General features: G+C 39.1%; 1 protein-coding gene across 1 annotated transcript in view; it reads right to left on the reverse strand.

The window, feature by feature from the left end:
- Positions 1 to 9,394: 9,394 nt before the first annotated feature.
- dph1 (diphthamide biosynthesis 1) overlaps positions 9,395 to 20,320 on the reverse strand; it is a 73,306-nt gene continuing 62,380 nt past the window's right edge. Inside the window, exons 10-12 of the mRNA XM_079245863.1 lie at positions 13,451 to 13,529; positions 10,476 to 10,610; positions 9,395 to 10,104 (exon numbers count right to left, since the gene is read on the reverse strand). Coding sequence (XP_079101989.1) covers positions 10,027 to 10,104; positions 10,476 to 10,610; positions 13,451 to 13,529 — 292 coding nt within the window. The 3' untranslated portion in view covers positions 9,395 to 10,026. The remainder of the gene's footprint in view (positions 10,105 to 10,475; positions 10,611 to 13,450; positions 13,530 to 20,320) is intronic.

Here is a 20,320-nt window from a genome sequence, read left to right on the forward strand (position 1 = left end):
TCCTCCCATCCCCATTACTAGTACTACGGGATGTCTATAAGAGCAGATCACCGGGACAGCCCGCTAAAATTCACGAGATACCAAGATGCAAGACAGAGGTGGGAGACTGAAAAGAAATCAGAATTAGAGCAATTTGTCAAAAAATAAAATGAGCTCAGCAGCGCCGACGAGATTAGATAGAAAATTCTTATTAAATGTGGACATATTTGCCGCCATCACGTCATAGTTTCACGAGGTGGAACTGGCAAAATGTGTCTATCAGTTTAATCAAGTCGTAAACTAATGAAATCTCAAGTGACGACCGAAAGGTAAGTTTTTATTCTAACAGTTTTTCCTTATTATCTTCCTTCAAATGAATAAATGTAGTAATAACAGTTTCTTTTCTTGTGTAGCAAGAAATGTCGAGCAGTTATAAACCTTTTAAATAGCTGGAAAGTCATTTCTTTTCTCTTCCCTGTTATCTAATTTTTCCCCTGCGTGTCATTTTGTGAAACTACGGTAGATTACAGAGGCTGGAAGTTACTGCAGTGTGAGTCACTTTGGCGCACATGGGCAGTGACAACTGTGGAGAAAAAAAGAGAGAATGACTTGTGGGGTGTAGGCTACGCTGATTGCATGTTAACCAGAGAGCATCCCCGCAGATAGTAACCGGATCACGACATGCACTGTATTTATTTATTTAAAGTTATTTTAAAGGTTTCAATCTATGTGGGACGTCCTATCCAGCTGTTTCTCGGACGTGTCGATTCGTAACCCAAAACCAGTGTAAAATATCCGGGTAAATGAAATGATCTGTGATGTTAGATGAGCGACATATTTGACGAACATCTATCTATTCGTGTAAAGATGGATAGATCTGCTTGAAATAAAGTGACCGATTCAGACAGTAAACCTTACAGCCCCCCCACCCCTCCCCTCCCACTGTTTCATGTTGAAATGACATCATGACGCGCTCTTGAGGTGAAGTCGATTTTGCGTCATTCCTGCGTACATGGACACGACTTCCAATCACTCAGCAGTACGCTGTAAAGACACGGCTTGGGTCGCCTATATACGGCTTTGCGATGTGTTTCTGTACAAGGAGAGGAGATGAGGGGGTGGAAAGGACTGGAGTCTGATGAAAACTCCCCAAGGTAACTCCTGAAAGTAGCTATGACCAGAATTATAATGAGCGCTGTTCAATAACCTCTCCCTCAGTTTTTGGCTTGAATGTCCACCTGCGCAGGGCATCCACGCTGGCTTTAGGCAGGGCACAGTAAACACTGCCAGGCATACAAATGAGCTGCCAGTAGCTGTCTGCGGTTCTGAACGAGGTTTGTAAGAGATGACCTATTTAAACAACACTGCGATCAAACAAGACGCTGGGATGAAAAATAAATAAATAAATAAATAAAACAACTTTGAGATGATTTGTGTTCATAGTGACTGGAAGCATCATTGTTCAATGTATACATACAGAAAATATATTTAGGAAGTATTAATACGTCAACATCCTAAAATTTCATAACAGCTTATTCTGTGCTCCATTGGGGTCTGTTCCGTTTAACAATTATGGAAATATTCATAGGGACAAGATACTGTAAACTCTCTGACCTCTGGTGAACATGTGGACGTCTCTTACAAATGACGAAGCGCATCTTTTACGTTATTTACGGTTCACGTAGCTGAAACTCTGCCGGCTGTGCTCGTTTTCAGGACCAGGGACAGCGACAAGCCACATACTTTGGAATATGTCTCAGTTTATTAAGTTAAAAGTAATAATAATAATGATAGTAAAATAATGATAATAAAATAATAATAATAATAATAATAATAATATTAATAATAATAATAATAATCCACACAAGTAGACGCTATCATTTCCTTACTTCTACCCCTGTCAGGTTAGGTATAAAGTGACTCATCACATTGTGACAGACAGACAGAAGTATAATAGAGAAACACTCCTAAGTCAGCTGCAGCCTCTGACTATATGCTTGAACGGCAACTTGTATTCACAGAGCTGAAACTTTCTGAATTCTCCTGAGAGCAAAGCCATTTGTATAAAAATGCATAGATCTTCTGCACAACCACTTAGCAGTGTGTCAGACAGCCTTTTGGCATCCATCAGATGAGTTGCTAAAGAGAACTCAAATTTCCTGACTGCTGACGTCAGCTCTTCAGTAACTCAGCTTGCATAAGCCACAAGTTCACCTGGTGTTCTTCCTATCTTGTGGCTGAGTCATATGTAATCAACATGGAAATCGATACAACAAGCACAACAAGTGGGCTATGTAACTGCCTGCCTTGCCATACATAGTCTAAGGCCTAAAACATGTCTAAGGAAAGGGCACGTAGTGTGCTACAGGGAGCAGTGTGTCATCTGGTATGCCTAATGCCAGTAGTGTGTCACAGAAATATTCTTTAGTTAGATGTTCCTTGTACTGTACTCAGTGATTTGTTAATGTAAAACAGTTATAGATCACATTGAAATGCTGGCAGCATCTTGTTCACTCTACACCCACACGTTGACTTATACATGTTGTCAGTCTGTATTTGTCCTAACAACAGCCTGATCTTTGTTTTTCTATGTTGCTGCTCACAGTCAGTGCATCAATACCTTGGCTCTAGACTGCTTACTGCTAAAACTCCTCCAAAGTACAGTAACAGTCTACAGTCATGGCTACTGATGCCTGGCAAGCCTCTGCACTCTGTGGTCAAATTCACAGGAGAGTTAAAATGATGCTGTTTTGTCTAAAGTTTCCTCCTGGAGCCCAGCACAACTGAAGGCTGCATCACCAACATCATGAAAACCACAGTCGACGTCAGTGGTTACCACAGCCAATCCCATTACTCTTGCTGTCTCCATGGTAACCGTGGCATTAGATTGTTACTGTAGCAACAGCACCACTGGTAACAGTCTACAGCCATGGTCGCTAGGGGGCAAAACCCACATCTGAACCAGAGCAGTGCAGATGGGAATGTCACCAAAAAGAGCTTCTTGCTCTCATTCAGAAAAGAACAGAAGGAGAAGTGCTGCATTTAGATGTTGCATACATAAGCTGGTGTGTGAACAGAGCCTTTCCTGTAAGGATATGTTAATATCTCACTAAGAAATTGATTTCAGGGATCTGGAAGGTTTATCAGACCTGTACTGATCATAAGCAGTCTTGTGTTCAAGGATCGCCTTAAAATGTCTTGAAATCTTGTTCATACCTGCAAGCAGTTGTAAAGGATTATTATACTGTTCTGTTTCATTATCAAACAAATATGGCAGGTTTGTTAAATGCACGTTTGAATTGTACATTTCCTGTTATAATTCCCTGTACGTAAGTAAATTAAATAAGAGCACATGAAGCCATGTGTTTCTAGTAATAATGATTGTTCTGTCTTTTGTTTTTCAGAGTCATGTGAAAGCTCAAGGTTAGCCACACAGCAGTGTCCTTAGACATGGCAGGGGTTCAATATGTCTCTGAAGGACACAGCCTGGCAAACATGGATCTACTGGTTTAATCATTTAGTTGAAATAAATCAAGTTTTTCTTGCATTATCCACAGGATGAGGGCCTTTGTTTTTGCACTACAAGATGAGGCATGCTCAGATTTAAAGAAGGACATAAACTCTTTCTGCCCAAAGAAACTCAGTCTAACAGATTTGACTTGATGAAATACAATATGATGAAATAGTATTGATAAATTGCTCTTGGATCTCTTCCAAGTGAATTATTCTACACAACCCTGTTAAAATAAACATGTTTTCAATAATAAATACCATAAAGTGCTCTTGTCAGGAAAAAAAAAAAATCTGTCTAAGAGTTTAGGAGACCTTGTTAGGACACAGTTCGTCAAACCTTTTTGGGCTTTTTTTTTTTTTTTTAACCTTTTACTATCAAAATATTGTATATCAATTAAATTAAATGCTACATAAATCATGGAAAAAAAGAGTATAAAATAATCAGCTAATTTTATGTGATTTTGTTTCGTCTCCTCAACCTGACAATAAACACCATTATTCTGGGATGATGACTGAATGAATGGAAACTTTCATAATTGTAGCTTTTGCACTAAAGTCTTTAGGAAAAACACTTTTTTAAAACAATGAGTGGATAGGTAAGTGAAATATTAATTAATATGATCTAGAGCAATAACATCTTATTTTGACTTTAGCTTTATTTCTAATGTCAATAACTACATAAAATGTTATTCCAACTTGAATAGTTAAAAAAAAAAAAAAACTACCTTGCTTTTTGTAAAGTGTTGTAATTTTTTTTTTTTTTTGGTAAAGACCACTGTCTAAATATTTCTGTCTGTTGTAACATATGTTATATTAAAATCAGTCCTAACCTCTATTTTGGGATCATAAAGAAATGTTTGTCTTTTATTTAAATGGTATGTCTTCATTACTTTAATTGTTAGCAGATGTTATGATAAAATTTCAAATATTTTCAGTGGTTAAATTAATTCAAAGCTGAAAAACCATCACAGATATAATAAATAACAGAGTAAAAACAATAGCTTATACTGAACAAGCTCGATTAATATATTAAATGAAAGCCTGTTAAGAACAAATCACTGGATTCGAGAAAGAGCAACATCACAAAAACATAAATTAAGAGTAAAAATAAATAATTTTAATTTGACTCAAAATGTCCAATTGTGAAAAAAAATCTAAGAAAACAATTTGTGTTTACAAAATGAGACTGATCAGAGTCAGTTTGATGGTTTCTTCCTCTTTGTAACGATAACACTTTATGTGATCCTGCAAAGACGTGTTAATACATCTGTAATATACTGTACAATCACACTGATATGGATGACTAATAAATGGTGCATAAAGCAAAAAACTGCTGATACTCTGTTGTTTTTCTTTTCCTTTGTACTGACTCAAAGTCTAGTAATTGGACAACAAGTCCAGTTTATTTGGTAAAACGGAACTTGTTTGAGAAACACTTTATTCATCTCAGATTTAATGTTATAGCAGCTTTATTAATATTTACTATTTATTCTTTCACATGATTTAGGAACTGATCCTGTTTTGACTTTGTATCTACAAATGAATTAGCACACAGATAAGAATTCATTTATATTTAAATTGAATGGCCAGACATATTCAAATAGATTAAGGGAGTGTTTTTACCTTTGTTGGATGATAAAGTTAAATAGTTTGAAGGATCTTATAGAATTCTTTGTTCAGAAAAGTGTGTTTCATTTAGGATTTTTAAAACGTTTTTAAAACTCCTTGCGGTTCGGAAGTGTCCTCAGTGCAAATTTATGTTTACTAAAAAAGCATGAAAACATTCAATTCAAAGAAAATGACTATCCACGAAAATTTGCAGCATTTTTCATTCATCCCTGGAAAGAACTGCAAACCTAAATACGTAGCAAGAGACAAATTATCGTTCCGAAAAAGCAGATGAAAGAATGAGAAACAAATGCCGACGTTCGATGGCAGGATGTTCAGGAAGGAGGTGACTTTGTGACAGCCCTGTGCTGGGGTGGCTCTTGGCCGGATAATCTGGGACAGGCTGACCTCCCACACAGAATTAGTCATCTCTTTTCGCCACTTATTTATTTTTTTTCCACTTAAGACTCTTATTCAACCTAGTAGCAACCTTCCACCACACACTTGTTCTCTCCCACACAGACAAACACACAGTCAGCCGGCCTCTACATATGATTATTTATTGTTCAAATTTCCACAGGGATGCCGATCAAGAGCTTACTTATCAAGGGCCAATTGCACAGAAACAAAGACAAATTGAAATTAGACAAGTTTTACCTCAGACACTGTGGGGGGGCTTTTCAGACTAACTATTCATTGTTCTTATTCTGCCCCTAATGGACCTGTTGCCATAAAGAAACAGAACACAATGAAAAGATTAGTACCACTTGCCACACAGTAACTAATTATAATTAGGTTTGGACAGGTTAGAAAATGACATCTTAAAAAAGAAAACCAATAATTATACATGTAACTCCATCAGAAGTCCATTAATATGGCAACAGCCCGCTCAAAGAAATATCTTATATTGCTTGTCACAGCACGAGATTTTGTCCTTCACAGGTTTTTAACTACTTACCGCGTGTTTTGATAGACATAAACACGGGTAAGTTTGAGAAAGTCTGTCATTTTCTGCTCAAAATGTATGTAATTTAATTAATGGTAGAAAAAGCAGAGAAGAAGACATGCATAGAGGCCAATAATGGAACACACAACACTCACACTTAGTCAGTTTGAACCCTTTAAACTCTTCCCAGTACTGCAACAAAAAACTTATTTAAACGCTCAGTGGTTTTGTTTCTACTGGTGCCTGACTCTGTTCTGGATGGGAAACAAGCAACAAACATCACAGAAGGAAACAGATTCTGGGAGAAAAGATTTAGAAAAAACCTTTAATGTCTCTGAGAGGGGAAATGTAAAGTTGTCTGACATGCAGGAGGGTGTCGAACACGTGGTCAGTGAAAGTGAGAGGGAGGATAGGACACTTAGACGCTGCTGTGAGTCATTCTTTCCCTGGTCAGAGCAAAACAACTAAATACATCACAAGCGCTGACATGCTTTTCCCACTTGAAGGTACCAGACAAAGCAATAGAAAAGCAAAGCCGACAGTTCATATGTGGTTACTGAGAAAATATCATCTCAAATCAACTCCTGTGTTTTATGGATGATGAGTGGCTGTTGAGAATGCATTAAATGCTGACTTTTGAGTTATATCACTGTTGACTGCTGTGTGCTACACACACAAGCCCACAGCACTAATGGCAACTTAAAAACAAAACAAAACAAAACAAAAAAAACTTAGGGAGGGTAAATCTGTGTGTTATACGCACCTGTTGCGTCAAGCCCATGCCTGTAGGTTGGGCAAAACTGCAAAATCTACAGTCATGATAAATATAGAACAAATCTGGGTGCTAATTTCAAACACACTCAGGTCAGAAGGCGAGAATGGAAGTGATTGCAGGTCAAACAGGATGAGCAAGTATGGAGTTAAATTCCCTCATGTACGAAAGTAGCTTCACACAGCAGCAGCTACAGAAAGTACAGGGTGTTTGCAGTATGCCAAGCACACGGTGCATATCTCCCCCCCCAACACACAGCCTGTCTACAGTAAGTGTGTAACTTCAATGCCTCAAGACTGCAAATAAGCTATGAAAACAGCTCCACTTAGTGGTCAGTATGCTGCCGGCATCGCAGGGAATGAAGCTGAGGTTTGGATGACTCACACGGAGGATGTCAGCCTGCGACTGCCGGGTGAAGCAGATGTGCACATCAGCGCCTCGTCAACATTAGGATCTAACATTTCGGCTGGTTTGATTCTATGTGCCTTCAAATATAAGCACAACATGCTCTGAAACCGTTACAAGCCCTTACTTAGACATCACTTTAATTACATCAATTTAGTACATTTACTGCATATGCACAGAAAGATGCAATGTATAGAAGAATATTTCAGAGGAATATTCATTTAAATGTAATGTTCCAATGAGGGAGAAAGAGTATTTGTAAATACAGACTAATCCAGTGATGCTTTGCTTCTCTTTTAAATAAGTAACTTCAAGTGGAACATTTTTTCTTCTCCAGCTTCAAAGACTGTGTGGTTATGTTAAGAAAAAAAACAAACATATATTGTTCTGTTTTTCAAGTAGCAGTAATAGTAGATGATAATATATTTTTTACAAGACACAAATAGGAGAACAGTCGTTGCCAAGGCAACAGTTAATAAGCTATAACTGAGAGCAACAACATGAATCATACTCTGTTAATATTTCCACAGAAAACACTTAATTATATTCAACCTGTTCCTTTTCCTTTAACAAGATTCACATTTTTTATTAACAGAAAATGCAATAAACATAAAAAAAAAAAAAGACTGTTTGACACCAATAAGATAAACAAATTAGTTTTGGTTATAAAAATGACATATTAAAGTATCAAGATTTGTAATTCACTTATTCATTTAGTTAATAAAGTAATAAAAACTGAAGTTAACTTTAGATATTATGTTTAATATTCCAGTCATATCATGTGTTTTCTGTTGTGAGCAGCTGGAAGCCATGAGAGCTGTAAGCATTTCACAACATCTAATAAGACTCTTAAACCTTGAAGTTAAGTTGCCTGCTTTCGTTTTCCTCGCACTTAAATTAGAGATGAATCTGTTTTATTTAAATTTGTTAAGATTGAGGTTAAAAGCAGCATGTTTTGGATGGGAGGAGATTTTTTCTCACCTCTTTATTCCTGACAAAATATGCCAAAGATAAATAAAACATCAGCGGAGAGAGATGGAAAGCACTGCGCTGGTCAATTATTTATTCTTGACCACTGCGGATCACACAGAGTACGGTGCAAAGTACTGAGCTCTTTAAAATAACCGCCGCTAGCGGGACACATCGAAAGATGAGCTCTTTTAATGTCTGCACTGAAATGTTGTCTCTTTTTTTTTTCTTTTTTCTTTTTTTATTAAATCAAACTGTAGTTGAATCTGTTGTGTCTTTTTGTATTTTTGTTTGGTTTGGAAGCTTAAATCTGGCCAATGACAACTTCTTTATGAAAGCTGCTGGAAAAGTTTCTGGGTTTCAGCAGAAGGAGCTTTCTGCCAGCTTTGCCACTAATATGGTAACGAAGGCTCATCCTGTATGGAACTGTCTGAATCACCGTCTCCATTGCAAATTTGTACCTTCGGGGTGTTGCTGTTAGGGAGGACAGAGACTTAAGGTGTCGGTTGTCCTACTGCTGTTCATCTCTTCAGTGACAACAACCATCGAGGTGACCTTGTTGGGTTTTTTTAAAAAATTTTGTTTATGTATCATCATTGGGTTGTGCAAATCTCATTTTTTGACATACATTATTGGCTCTGATTTTGTTTTTTAAAATTGTGATGCATGTCCTCTATTGTCTGTTCTGGGCTGCAAAGCTAAGTTTTCTCTAGGGACAACAAAGGAATTGATAGATTGATTGACTGACATCATGAGAAATATTGATATCTGACCAGATGCTTGCATCACCCTGGCCTGCCATCAAGAAGACATGATGATGAACCTGACAAGAGAAGCTGAGTAGCTTCTCTTGTCAATGAAACTCACGGAATTCCATCACCACCTGAGACAATGTTCGGCCACCTGAGGAAGGTTTATGAGTTCTTCAGATCTGCAGAGGCCAAAGCATGTGTCTGTCAGTCAGTTATTACTATAGCAGAAACTGCAATACAGTGCTTATTTATTTTTTTTTTTTACTTATTGACAGACTCCAATATCAATAAATAATGAGGATGGAGAGCAGTTGTGACTAGCTCTGCACACATCTAGGAACTCACAACTCTCAGCTTTAAAAACAGGATCATCACTCAAGCATGGACCTGCATTTAAAATAAAACACATTCACACAAGGAGCAAAAAGGAAATTTCATTTAATTTTTCAAAATTGTAATAGAAATAAAAGAAAAAGCATGTCCGTCTTTGTTTAATTCTGTTTACACTGTACATGCACAGAAGTGCCTCCTTTGACCACCCTGCAATCATAAAGGTAACCTCATTTGAAGAATTTTTTTAAGACAAACGGTTTGCATTTGACTAAAGACACGAATGTTAACAGCGACTTCATTCCATACAACACACTCAAGGTCATTTTCTGCTCTTTATTACAAAAGCACAGCTGCATTACAAAAAGGTCCACCATGACTCCTGTGCAAGAAGAATTACTGCATTAGCACAACAGAAAGAAGCTCCTTCATTTGAATTTGACTCACATGTGCATGCATGAACTCAAACACTCAACCTATTCTTCCAGTTGCGCGTATTCCGAGCTGACGACTCATGTAATCAAAATGTGAAAAGGAGCAATGAGTTTGGTTTGATCTGCTGTGCTGTAAGATTAGGGATTAGATATAGCTGGTAATCCCTTTGATGAGGCTGAAAACTCCTCTGGCTTTAGTCCTGCTCAGCGATAGATGCTTTGGACAAAAACCCACTCTCCTCATCTGCTCTGACCTCCTTCCCTTCACCAGGCAGTCATGAGACAAATCAAAGACAGCGCCAGTCATGATGAGACCAGTTATTTCCCCTGACAGCCACCGGGGGTGCACTGACTCCGCTCACACTGCTTGGTAGGAAGGGCTGAGTCGGGTTGCTTCTGCAGGAAGGCAATGGGACAGCATTAACACTTGGAGCAGTGACGGTACCTACCTCAGACAGATTAGTGGCAATACTGGACATTATGGCTACTGTGGGATGCATTTGCAGAGCTGCATTTAGGATGATATTTAACTGTGTTTTCATCTCCTGAATAAACAAAAAAAAAATTAAGGAAGCACATGAAGGTCAGGGTTACAGCCACTCCTTCAGGAAAAATGTGTGTGTGTCCTGATGTCACTGTACCACTGGGTGTCAGTGTGGTGACATACTGATAAAGACTATCAAACTGTTTGATTCCTGCCTTTATCGACCTCGCTCATCCCCTTCTTCTCTCTATCAGTAATTATTTTTTGCTTCAGTCCCATTCACCTGAGTCTGTCTCCGAACAGGCCGCACAGGTTGGTTGTCAGGGTGGTTGGGCGCCCACGGCCCTAAGCTCTGATTAGAGTAGAAGTCCATGGGGTACACTTCCTTCCAGCTTACTTCCTGTAGAGCAACAGCTGCCTGAAAGATAAAGAGTCAGAAATATAAATGGCTGAATTGTCACAGGAAAGAGAAGGGGGAAAAAAAAAAGAACACTGCTGAGGCGCTATACTGCACAGTTATTTTAAATCTCTCTGTGATGTTGTGCAATATTTGTAGCTTTGCAGAAGAGATTAGCAGAAAACCACTGAGTGATAAGAAAACACAACAGACTGAGCATACAGACAAGACAGGCATCATAACATTTAGCTTGGATAACACACAGAGTTGTCATGTTATCCCTATGCAGGTGCACTGTCTGACACAACAGCTGTTAGAGAACAACAGCAACGGCAAGACAGTGCTGTGACATAAGAGCAGACTGCTCCATATGGAAGAGAAGTGCCTATGAATAATGATTCTGAATGGGAAAAAGCTGCAGGATGACTTAACAGATGAATAAACAAGCATTACAAATGAAGAAATAAATGCTTTCATTATTCATGTATTCATTCATCCAACTCCTCATTCATTTTTCAAACTACTTAGATGTCAGAGCTTCAAGATAACTTAGAGAATACATGAAAACACGGCAAGAAATCATAGTAAAATACAGCTACAAAATCACTTGTACATCACTGGAGAATTTAGTTCAAGTGATTAATGAAACAGAAATATAGGTAGAGCCTTTCGCCCAAAAGACTGCTGGGATGGGCTCCAGCTTCCCCACGACCCTTCACTATAGATTAAGCGGTTAGGATAATGAATAAATTAATGATATACAGGTAGACAATAAGAAAAGTTCAGTCATAATTTCTGAACTGTGCCACAACTTTGTAACAAGTTGGTGCTTTTGTGCTGCCAACAAAACTGAAGAGCCTAAATAAAACCAGAATAAACACAAATACAGAGGAAATATTTAAGAAAAAAACACATGTACTACATAAGGCGATTTCTTTAAAGTTATCATTTTATCTAATTTTTTAACTTTCTTTAGTGGCGTTATATGAGTTACTGCTCTTAAAAATATTTTTCCAACTTCTTTCGATGGCACACTGTCATTTGTTATGTACATTTCTTTAGCTGAGAAAGTTATTTTTCCTGGGGTGCTGCATCACTTCAGCATTTTCTTTTATTTTCCATGAGACAGCATTGTGTTACACACCAGCAACCAGATTTCAACAGACTGGCTCTATTAAACATGCACCATGACAGAAAAATCAAAGAAAAGCAAGAGAGTCAACATCAGACTGACTTTTATTTGCCAGGAAGAGCTCAGAGTAAAGTCAGGATGCAAGATAGATGCTGAGTTGGTTGTTGTTAAGAGCACCTCAAAGAGAAAATCTGCACCTTAAACATATTTACAAGCATGAGACTTTCACTTGAAACTTAGTGATAACAAAATCTTCCTTCAAATCCAGCTTAAAAAATATTCTATCAAGTCATTTCCATAGATGATCCCTCTTAAACAAGCAAACTACATTGAAATAGAAGATTATGATGTTTCATTGCCAAAACATCCATCTCTTTTCCTCTGTCTTCATTCCATTCCTCTTTTATTCATCCTACTGTTAACCACTGCTCTCTTTTTCTCCCCTCACACCAACTGCTGCTCTGTGGAAGCTAGCTTCCTTTGCTAATCCCTGCTCCGTCAGAAGAGCCAAGTGTGTCTTATTGACTATAAATATAACATGAGACGCACTGAAAATAAATGCTCTCCCCCATCCTTCTCCGAGCTCACTCCACCCTCCCCTCTCATTCCTCTTTATCTTCATCTTGAATGCCACAGTGAAATGCACAGCGCATGGAGACGCAGGACACTCAAAGGTATGAGATGAGGAGAAATGAAGTATTACTACCACGTCGACACAAAGGGCATCTGCAAATTATTTAAATACACACACATTGTTCCCCAAATAGCTGGTGTGGAGAGCAAGGCCTGCAGCAACACAAAGAAATTTTGGAAAACAGATTTCTGCTGTGTTCATAACAGTCAGGGCGAATTTCAGACTTCATAGATAGAATTATCGACCGCAGTGACAAACAATACAAAACAAGCACGTTTTCCTTCACAGCTGAATGCTATCAGTTTTTATTGGCCTCATTCTGAAGCGTTGGTGCTTCAACACGCAGCGAAAAAGATGGAGAGACGGAATAAAACTGTAACCTTTTCAAAGCAAAAACCAATATTCAAGACAGCGATTCCTATCGCGACTATTTAACAAGGACTCAAATCAGTGGCACGTCATTAAGAAAAAAAAAATCCTTGAAGAATTTCAAAGCCAAATGGTATTTAGTGAGGTCATGTGTATAAGAGAGTAAACAAGCTTTTTTTCTCTTATTGTTATGACTCTAACAGCTGCAGCGAGACACGGAAGAGGCTGCTTGAAACGGGCTGATGTCCAATCTATCTTTCCCCCTTTAGAAAACAAGACGGATGTAGGAAGGGTGCGACTATGTGGTGCTGCGGCCAGCAGGGGGGGCTAGTCTGCTGCTCAAAGGGTTTAGCGTGTGTATATATGTGTGTGTGTGTGTGTGTGTGTGTGTGTGTACTGGTGTGCTTAATGGCACAGAGAAGAAAAAGGGGGAAGGAGCAAGCATGATAGTCCATCTCAAGCACAAGCAGGCCTTGATGAGTGCTTCATAAATTCACTGCCCTTTCAGACATACTTAACATGGTAACTTGTCTCCTGTACTACCATAAAAGCTTCAGCAGGACAAGGGCTCCATTTACTGTTAGGAAGGTCTGCATGTGTGTGTGTGTGTGTGTGTGTGTGTGTGTGTGTGTGTGTGTGTGTGTGTGTGTGTGTGTGTGTGTGTGTTTGGGTGTGTCTGAAAAGTGAGTGGCAGCTTGTTGAGATTACTGCAAGCTTCATGTTTACCTCATATGGAGACAACAGGGGTTTGGAGAAAGCTGTGCCCCAATCGATAGAAAGGCGTGGACAAGCAATCTGGACCCACCTGCAGAGAAAACACAAGGAACCAATTTGCACTCAAACGTACGTTCATGAATGCAATTGTTTTTGGAGATCTGAGGCGAAGAGAGAAACTGAAGCACCACGAGCTTATTAGACAGGCAGGGCACATCTGCGACTGCACGCTGCATGTGGATACGTGATGCAGTGGGTTGTATGGGGAGCCTCCCTCCACCTGATCGCTAGCATCTGTTTGTGAGATCTGTCCTGATTTGGAACAGCTCTAAAGGCAGCCACGATACACTGGCTGAATGCATAGCCAGCCACAGTATAGGAGGGGCAAGGAAAGGAGGGAGGAAAGTTTATAGTGGGCTAGCTGGGAGGACATACTGCAGGAGGCACCAACAACAACAACAAAAAAAAGAAAAAAAACAGGAAAAGAGGAGAAGGGTGGTGAAAAGAGAAGAAATGCTGTGATAGAAAAGAAGGAGAGGTTAGGTGAGTGTGAATAAAAAAGCCGCACCAGCTGGTCTCCACGGAGGTAGCCTACATAGCTTGCAGACGGGGGGGGGGGGGGAGCTGTGTATAAGAGAGATGGGGAGGTAGTGGAGTGGAAAAAGGAAGAGAAGGACAGAGATATGCAGCAACAGGGAGAAAGGGAAAAGAAGACAAAAACAGAGAGGAGGAGCTGAGGAGGCAAAAGTGAGAAGAGAAAGCAAAAAAAGAGGCAAAAGAAGGAGAAGACTGGCAAAAAGAAAAGTGTTTACTCTGGAAAATACATGAGAGGAATGAGGGGGGTGTGGATGTAAACAGCTTCAGGGAAGAGTGAACAATGGGAAAATGAAGATGGAAAGCGGCTGAGGCTACGAGGGTTAGCTTTCACAGATCAATGCTACTCACAGCTTCGTCTCTGCTGAGGCTGTGTACCCTCCCATGTCCCTAATCCTTATGATAAAGTTCTGTCAGAAATATTGATAAATACGGATTGAAGTGCAGCGCATAAAGATGAGAAAAACAAATACTACGTGAAAGTAAATGTCAAGAACACACCAATCTGAGCTGCGAGTTTCAGATTCAAGGCGAGGACAGGACGGTAGGTGGCAAATGCGGAAAAAAGAAAATAAATGCAGTAATCGCTTTAATACTTTCTAGGAAACTGTACTGCATCAGAATATTTCTTGTTTAGTTCCCAACTTTCACATAGTTTCTGAGATGCGGAACTGTCTGCGCCACTGACTCTCCTTTCACTCTGTTTTCAGTCAAATATATTCCACCCCTGGGCAAACACAGCATTTTCTCATTTTCAAATAACATTAAGTCTCCCCCCCGAAGAGTGAATCTTATTCATCCTTCTAATTTGGGAGTCAGCTAAGTCTGAAACATTAGCGCCCAGCTCCAATCTCCAAAGACCCAAGTCTGCTGAGTTGAGAGGAAGAGTGGAATCTGTGATGTGACCTTTAAGTCGATCGGCTGCTATTCCATAATCAGAGACCTTTAAACACTGCAGATACATCAAAACTGTTGCAGTCCATATGGACCAGCAGAAAACTGTCAGTTTGCATGTCAGTAAACATGTTTATGAACAGGTCTTTATACATCTGCTGCTGTATTTGCAGTGAAGCTAAAAATAAATGATAAATACATGCACCAAAATTTTCATTCACAGTTTTTAGGCCAACAGTGCTCATCTGGGTGGAAAATGGAAAATGGCAGAAAGACACTTTGAGATGGTAAAAATGCAAGCTACAATATGATTCATACCTTTTGTCATTATGAAGTCACAAAAACCCTTTATTTGTGATGATCAAACAGTTCTTACATGTGGCCAACTACCCCTCTGTACTGACATTAATATGGCCTTTGAGGGTGGGAAGTTTTTGTCATCACTCTTGGTCATTAGTTGCGCCCACAGATGTGAAAAGGGACTTGTGACCGGTTGACTTTAAAATGGTAATCTTTTTTTTTCCTTTTTAAAATTTCTTGACCATTTTAGTTGTTTGCTTTGAGTTCCTGTTTTGTTGGAAGGGCAAGTGATGCCTTTGGCTAATGTTGTTGAGAACACTGCAGGATCATTTTGTCTAAAATCTCTATATAATCTTTTCAAATGTTTTTCTAAGGTCCACGGAAAACCTCCAAGGCCATCCTGATGATTTTGACAGATGTTGGTACCACTCCCACAGAAGATAATTCAGTGGAACTGCCTGAGGCTCGGCCTGAACGGTCCTGGCCAAGGAGGACTCCAATTCCCCAACAAAGGCACATAAAATGCACCTTTACATTGGGAAAACTCAACTAAACAAAAACAAACAAGTATTCTGGGGTTTGAAAAGATGGTAATGGAGTAGTTTTAACACAGGGATGGGGTTGCCATTTGGCAAAACGATTACTCAACCCCAAGAACACCATCCTGACAGTCAGGCAAATGGATGGGAATGCAACATTTTGGGCTTATTTGTGAACTGGTGGCTCAGAAAATGTGTCAAAGCAATTGTCATTGTGAAATCCTATTAACAACCTGAGATTCTTGAAGAAAATATCAGGCTATGGAACGAAAATCTTTGCCTTGAGCAGCAATGACAATAAGAACGTATCAATAAGACAAATAATGAGACAATAAGACAAAGTTTAAAAAATATCTATAAAGTACATGGAGACAGTTTGGACCATGCCAAAATGTGTGTATTTTTTTCATCCAGAATCCGGACGAATTTATGGCTGGTATGATGAAAAGAAAACCTTCAAATCAAATGGTCTAAAACTTCCTAGTAGTGTAGAAACCAGTTAGCAATTCTATCAACTGTCTAATCTCATGCTATGATGGCAATTAAGATGGGGCCAGGTTTTACTTTTTTTTTTTTTTTTTTTTAAATTTAAGGTTTGAATATATTTATTAACTGAACACTTATGTGTAAGTGTGTTAGACTTTACCTATTGGCCACTGGTTTTCTCTGACTAAACATGGTAAACCCTTCCACAACAAGCTGCTTTGGACAGTAAGTGTGTTTTTTGGAAAGGTATATCTTCTGAATGTCACCACACAAGCATCTTTGCAAACAACTCTTGTGGTATGTGTTTTGTAATTGACAGTACTTTTTTTTAAATGTAATATTTGGGATGAATGGTGGTGGAGCTAAATAATGGTGCACATTGCATCTTTGGTAAATAAATAACCCTGTCAGATTGCATGCTGGTGTAGATTCTCAGTTGTGCAGGTCATGGTAATTCTAAGGGGTTTAAAAAAATTCAACTGGACTCCTATTTCTTGGTTGTTGAAGACGTTACACCTCTCATCTAAAAAGCCTCTTCAGTTTTACAAGATTTGGTGCCACACCTGCATCTGAAGGTCCAAAGACATTTAAAAGTATTGCAATGTACATATTTTAGTCAGAGAACACAAATAGTTTGACAGAATTGTCAAGGAAGACATCTATGTTTAAATGGAACAACCATCTGAACAGATGAAGTGTCCTCACATATTACCTTCCAAACACTTACAATGCAGCCTTGACTTACAATTCACACACTGGATCTGCTGAACTAAACAGCTTTGTTCAGACAAGTAAGCAACTCATTATGACCTGAATGACAAACAAATAGGTCAAATGAGTTGATGGCATCGTGTGACCTTAACTTTTGATATGTGACTATTTCTTAAAGGGGTTCTAATTTGTTATTTCTGGGATTCTGAGCTTTCTACAGTGTTATAGTGTTGATTACTCATCAGACATATGAGCAGTGCCGTTTATCACCTAAACGCATGGCCCTCCTGGACTTGCATATTAAAATAAATTAGACTGAAATGTGCATAATAGAGCCATTCTAAATACTTGCAAGCTGAATATCCAGAGCCAAGTATTAGCCAAGTGAAAATAAAGAAGTCTTGTGGATGAGAGGTGAAACATTCTCCAGAACCAAGAAATACAAGTCTAGTAAATGTTTTATTTCTATATTTAGTACTTCGTTGCAGCTGGCGTTGTGTTAAAGTGCTTTATAAATAAAGATTAGTTGAGTTGCCTTTATTTAAGCTCTTATGAACCCCTCAGACCTGAGGTATCCTTAAGTAATGGGAGCTGCCATTGCCATATGTTATATCAAGTCTGTTTTTGTTGTCTGCATGAAGGTTTTTTGTTCTTAAACAACCACCTTAGAAGAAACATCCAGTAGCTGTAACAACTACCTAAGTCTGTCTTAGAAGGGCCACATTATTGGTACAAATCAAACAAGCAAACAATGGAGATTGTTTGAACTGCCAAAACAGGTTTAAGAACTATCCAAGGCATTATTAAAACCAGGAAATATAGCAGTGAAACTTCATCCTTGAGCAAGAAATGCAACTGGAGGAAAATTGTGAATAATTAGGGATGACTTGAACATTTGGTGAGATTAAAATAGTAAAAGTAGAACTTAGAATGATGTTTAGTGGTGTAATCATGATTACTTCAATACACAAAAGTAAAAAATCAATGTACTGGAAAGAAGTTACGTGGACTTTCAAAGACGCAAAATGTAACTTTCTGATCCTAAAACTTAAAGGTGGCGGACTTCGATGACATCGTGACATCTATCACATTTTTGGAGCTGCTGCTGCCCAGCAGTGTCCCGAGGCTGAGAAACCACACTATGGAGCTTTTTCAACCTGGATGATATGTGACGTTTTGCTTCACCCTTAAAATAACGCACTGGCTGTTTTGAACATGTAAAGTCGCTGATTCAGCAAAGAAATGCAATCAAAACAATTTAAAGAGAGAAAGGGACAAAGCAAGAGTCATTGTAAGATTGACTTTTGCTGGCTGGAGAGAGATAACATTTCAAATAGGAGGGAAGATGGATGCCGAATTTACAGTTAATAGTTTTACCATTCTCCTGGTTTGACGGGGAAGATGGCAAAAGTTCTATAGTGTGGCTTTTAAGAAAAAAAAAACAACTTACTAGTGTGTCCCTTTCAGCTTGTCCCTTATCGAAAGGGTTGCCACAGCGAATAATCGTTCGGGTGAATTAGTTAACGTTTTACGCCGGATGCCCACTGACCATCGGCCACATGACAAACGACTCCACCACCAGAGTCTGTGTCCCATAAGAAAATCACTTATTAGGGCAACATAATAAAAAAACCAAAAAAAAAAACCAACCCAACCTCCCATGGCTAGGCTCAGTAACACTATGTGCCCAAAATATGAGCTTAGCTGCCTACCTGAGTATACAGAGTGTACCACAAATCTTTTGAATTTTTTCCTCCTGATGGGAGAATCATATTCCAAGAGGACAACTCCAGGATCTCGTCTGACTCAAACAGTGAAACAGTGGTTGTGTGAGTAAGAGACATCATTTTAAAATATCAAAACTCTGTGGCAGATTGGTCACCGCAGAGCTCAGACCTTTATCCCAATAAGCATCTTTGAGATCTAGGAGACACAGTGGTCAAATCCTGTCATCATCACTCCAAAATTGAGTGCAAAACAAATGCAACTCTTGAAAGAAATTGATTCTGTGACATTGCATACGCTTATGTGTTTATTATTTACACATATCGCATGCTGTCTGATTGCCTTTTACCCTTTGTTTATGTCATTTATAAGCAGATGAAACTTACTGGTTAAATAACAATTGACTAATGGTCAACATATGGCATGAGATATGAATTGTGGGTCTTACTGGCTCTGTATATGTGTTCCATTGTTTCCATTGTGCACATGTGTAGAATGAAACGCAAGAAGAACACTGGGATGTGCTTGTGGGGGTTTGAGAGGGGGCTGTGATAAATTAGCAAAAACTCTTCTGACTAAATCCGATTAGCTCTGAGCGTAGAGTCTGAGAGGAAAATAAGACAAAAAGCAGGGATGGGTAGGCAGAAGATTGCTTCTAAAGAACAAAAAGCTGATTGGCAATAGTGGCAAGGAGGGACTTCCAGTGCAAAAAGAAGGACTGAAACGTGCATTTCAGTAAAGTGCATGAAGCCAACTCAAGTCTTTTCCCCAAAAGGTGGTCCAACTTGCTTTTCAGCCCTTGTCTAGCATTCAGTCAAGCCATTATGTTGCAGAATCCACATCATGAAAAACAACTAAGACAGAGCTGGAGGAAAGGAAGAGGTGGAAGGTAAAGAGACTGGAGGAGGGAGGCTTTAGTCCCAAGTACCTCAGACTTATTTAACAACTTACACACAGAGGTTATGTGAAATAAACCACAAATGAATCAAAGTTTTATGGGCATCTCTCTTGTAAAGGTGTGTTTACATGAGCGGAAAGTAGATCCTTTCAGCACTTACAAGGATTAGAGAACTGAAAATCTGGACAGGAGAAATCCATGCCGTGACATATAAAGGTAAAACTGCATGACATTTACTGCTGCTATGCAATGTGAGCTCCAGCCTGGCCTCGCTGCTTCACCTGCTGTGGACCATTAAACCCCCACACTGTGAGCAGGACCTTCGCCTGCATGGAACCGCTTCAATTGGACACACACTTTTTACCCCTCGAAAGCAAGAGCAGCTAACCTTTCAGAGCTGCGGGGGAAAGAGCGGTCACCTTTAATGCCACATTTAATTGAATTAAAACATTTTCATTTAAATGTGGTCCAACAAATCTCAAACGCAAAGATGAAGAAGCTGAAATCAACCAGATGGCATTTGCTGTGTTTTGCTGGGATAAATTTGTGAGCATGGGTGTGTGTGTGTGCGCGCAGATATCTGTAGAATAGTTTAAAACCTGCTTGGGGACAGCCTAATTACACACTTAAAAGCATATGCTAATGGAGGTTCTCTCTTTCCATGGGTGAGTCTGTGAGTGTTTAATGACAGAGAAAGCCTGGAGTGGGCTCTTCTATGTGTGCTGCCTGCTAGTG

Source organism: Telmatherina bonti (genome assembly GCF_933228915.1).
Source record: "Telmatherina bonti genome assembly, chromosome: 9".
In the NCBI taxonomy this organism is placed as follows: Eukaryota; Metazoa; Chordata; class Actinopteri; order Atheriniformes; family Telmatherinidae; genus Telmatherina; species Telmatherina bonti.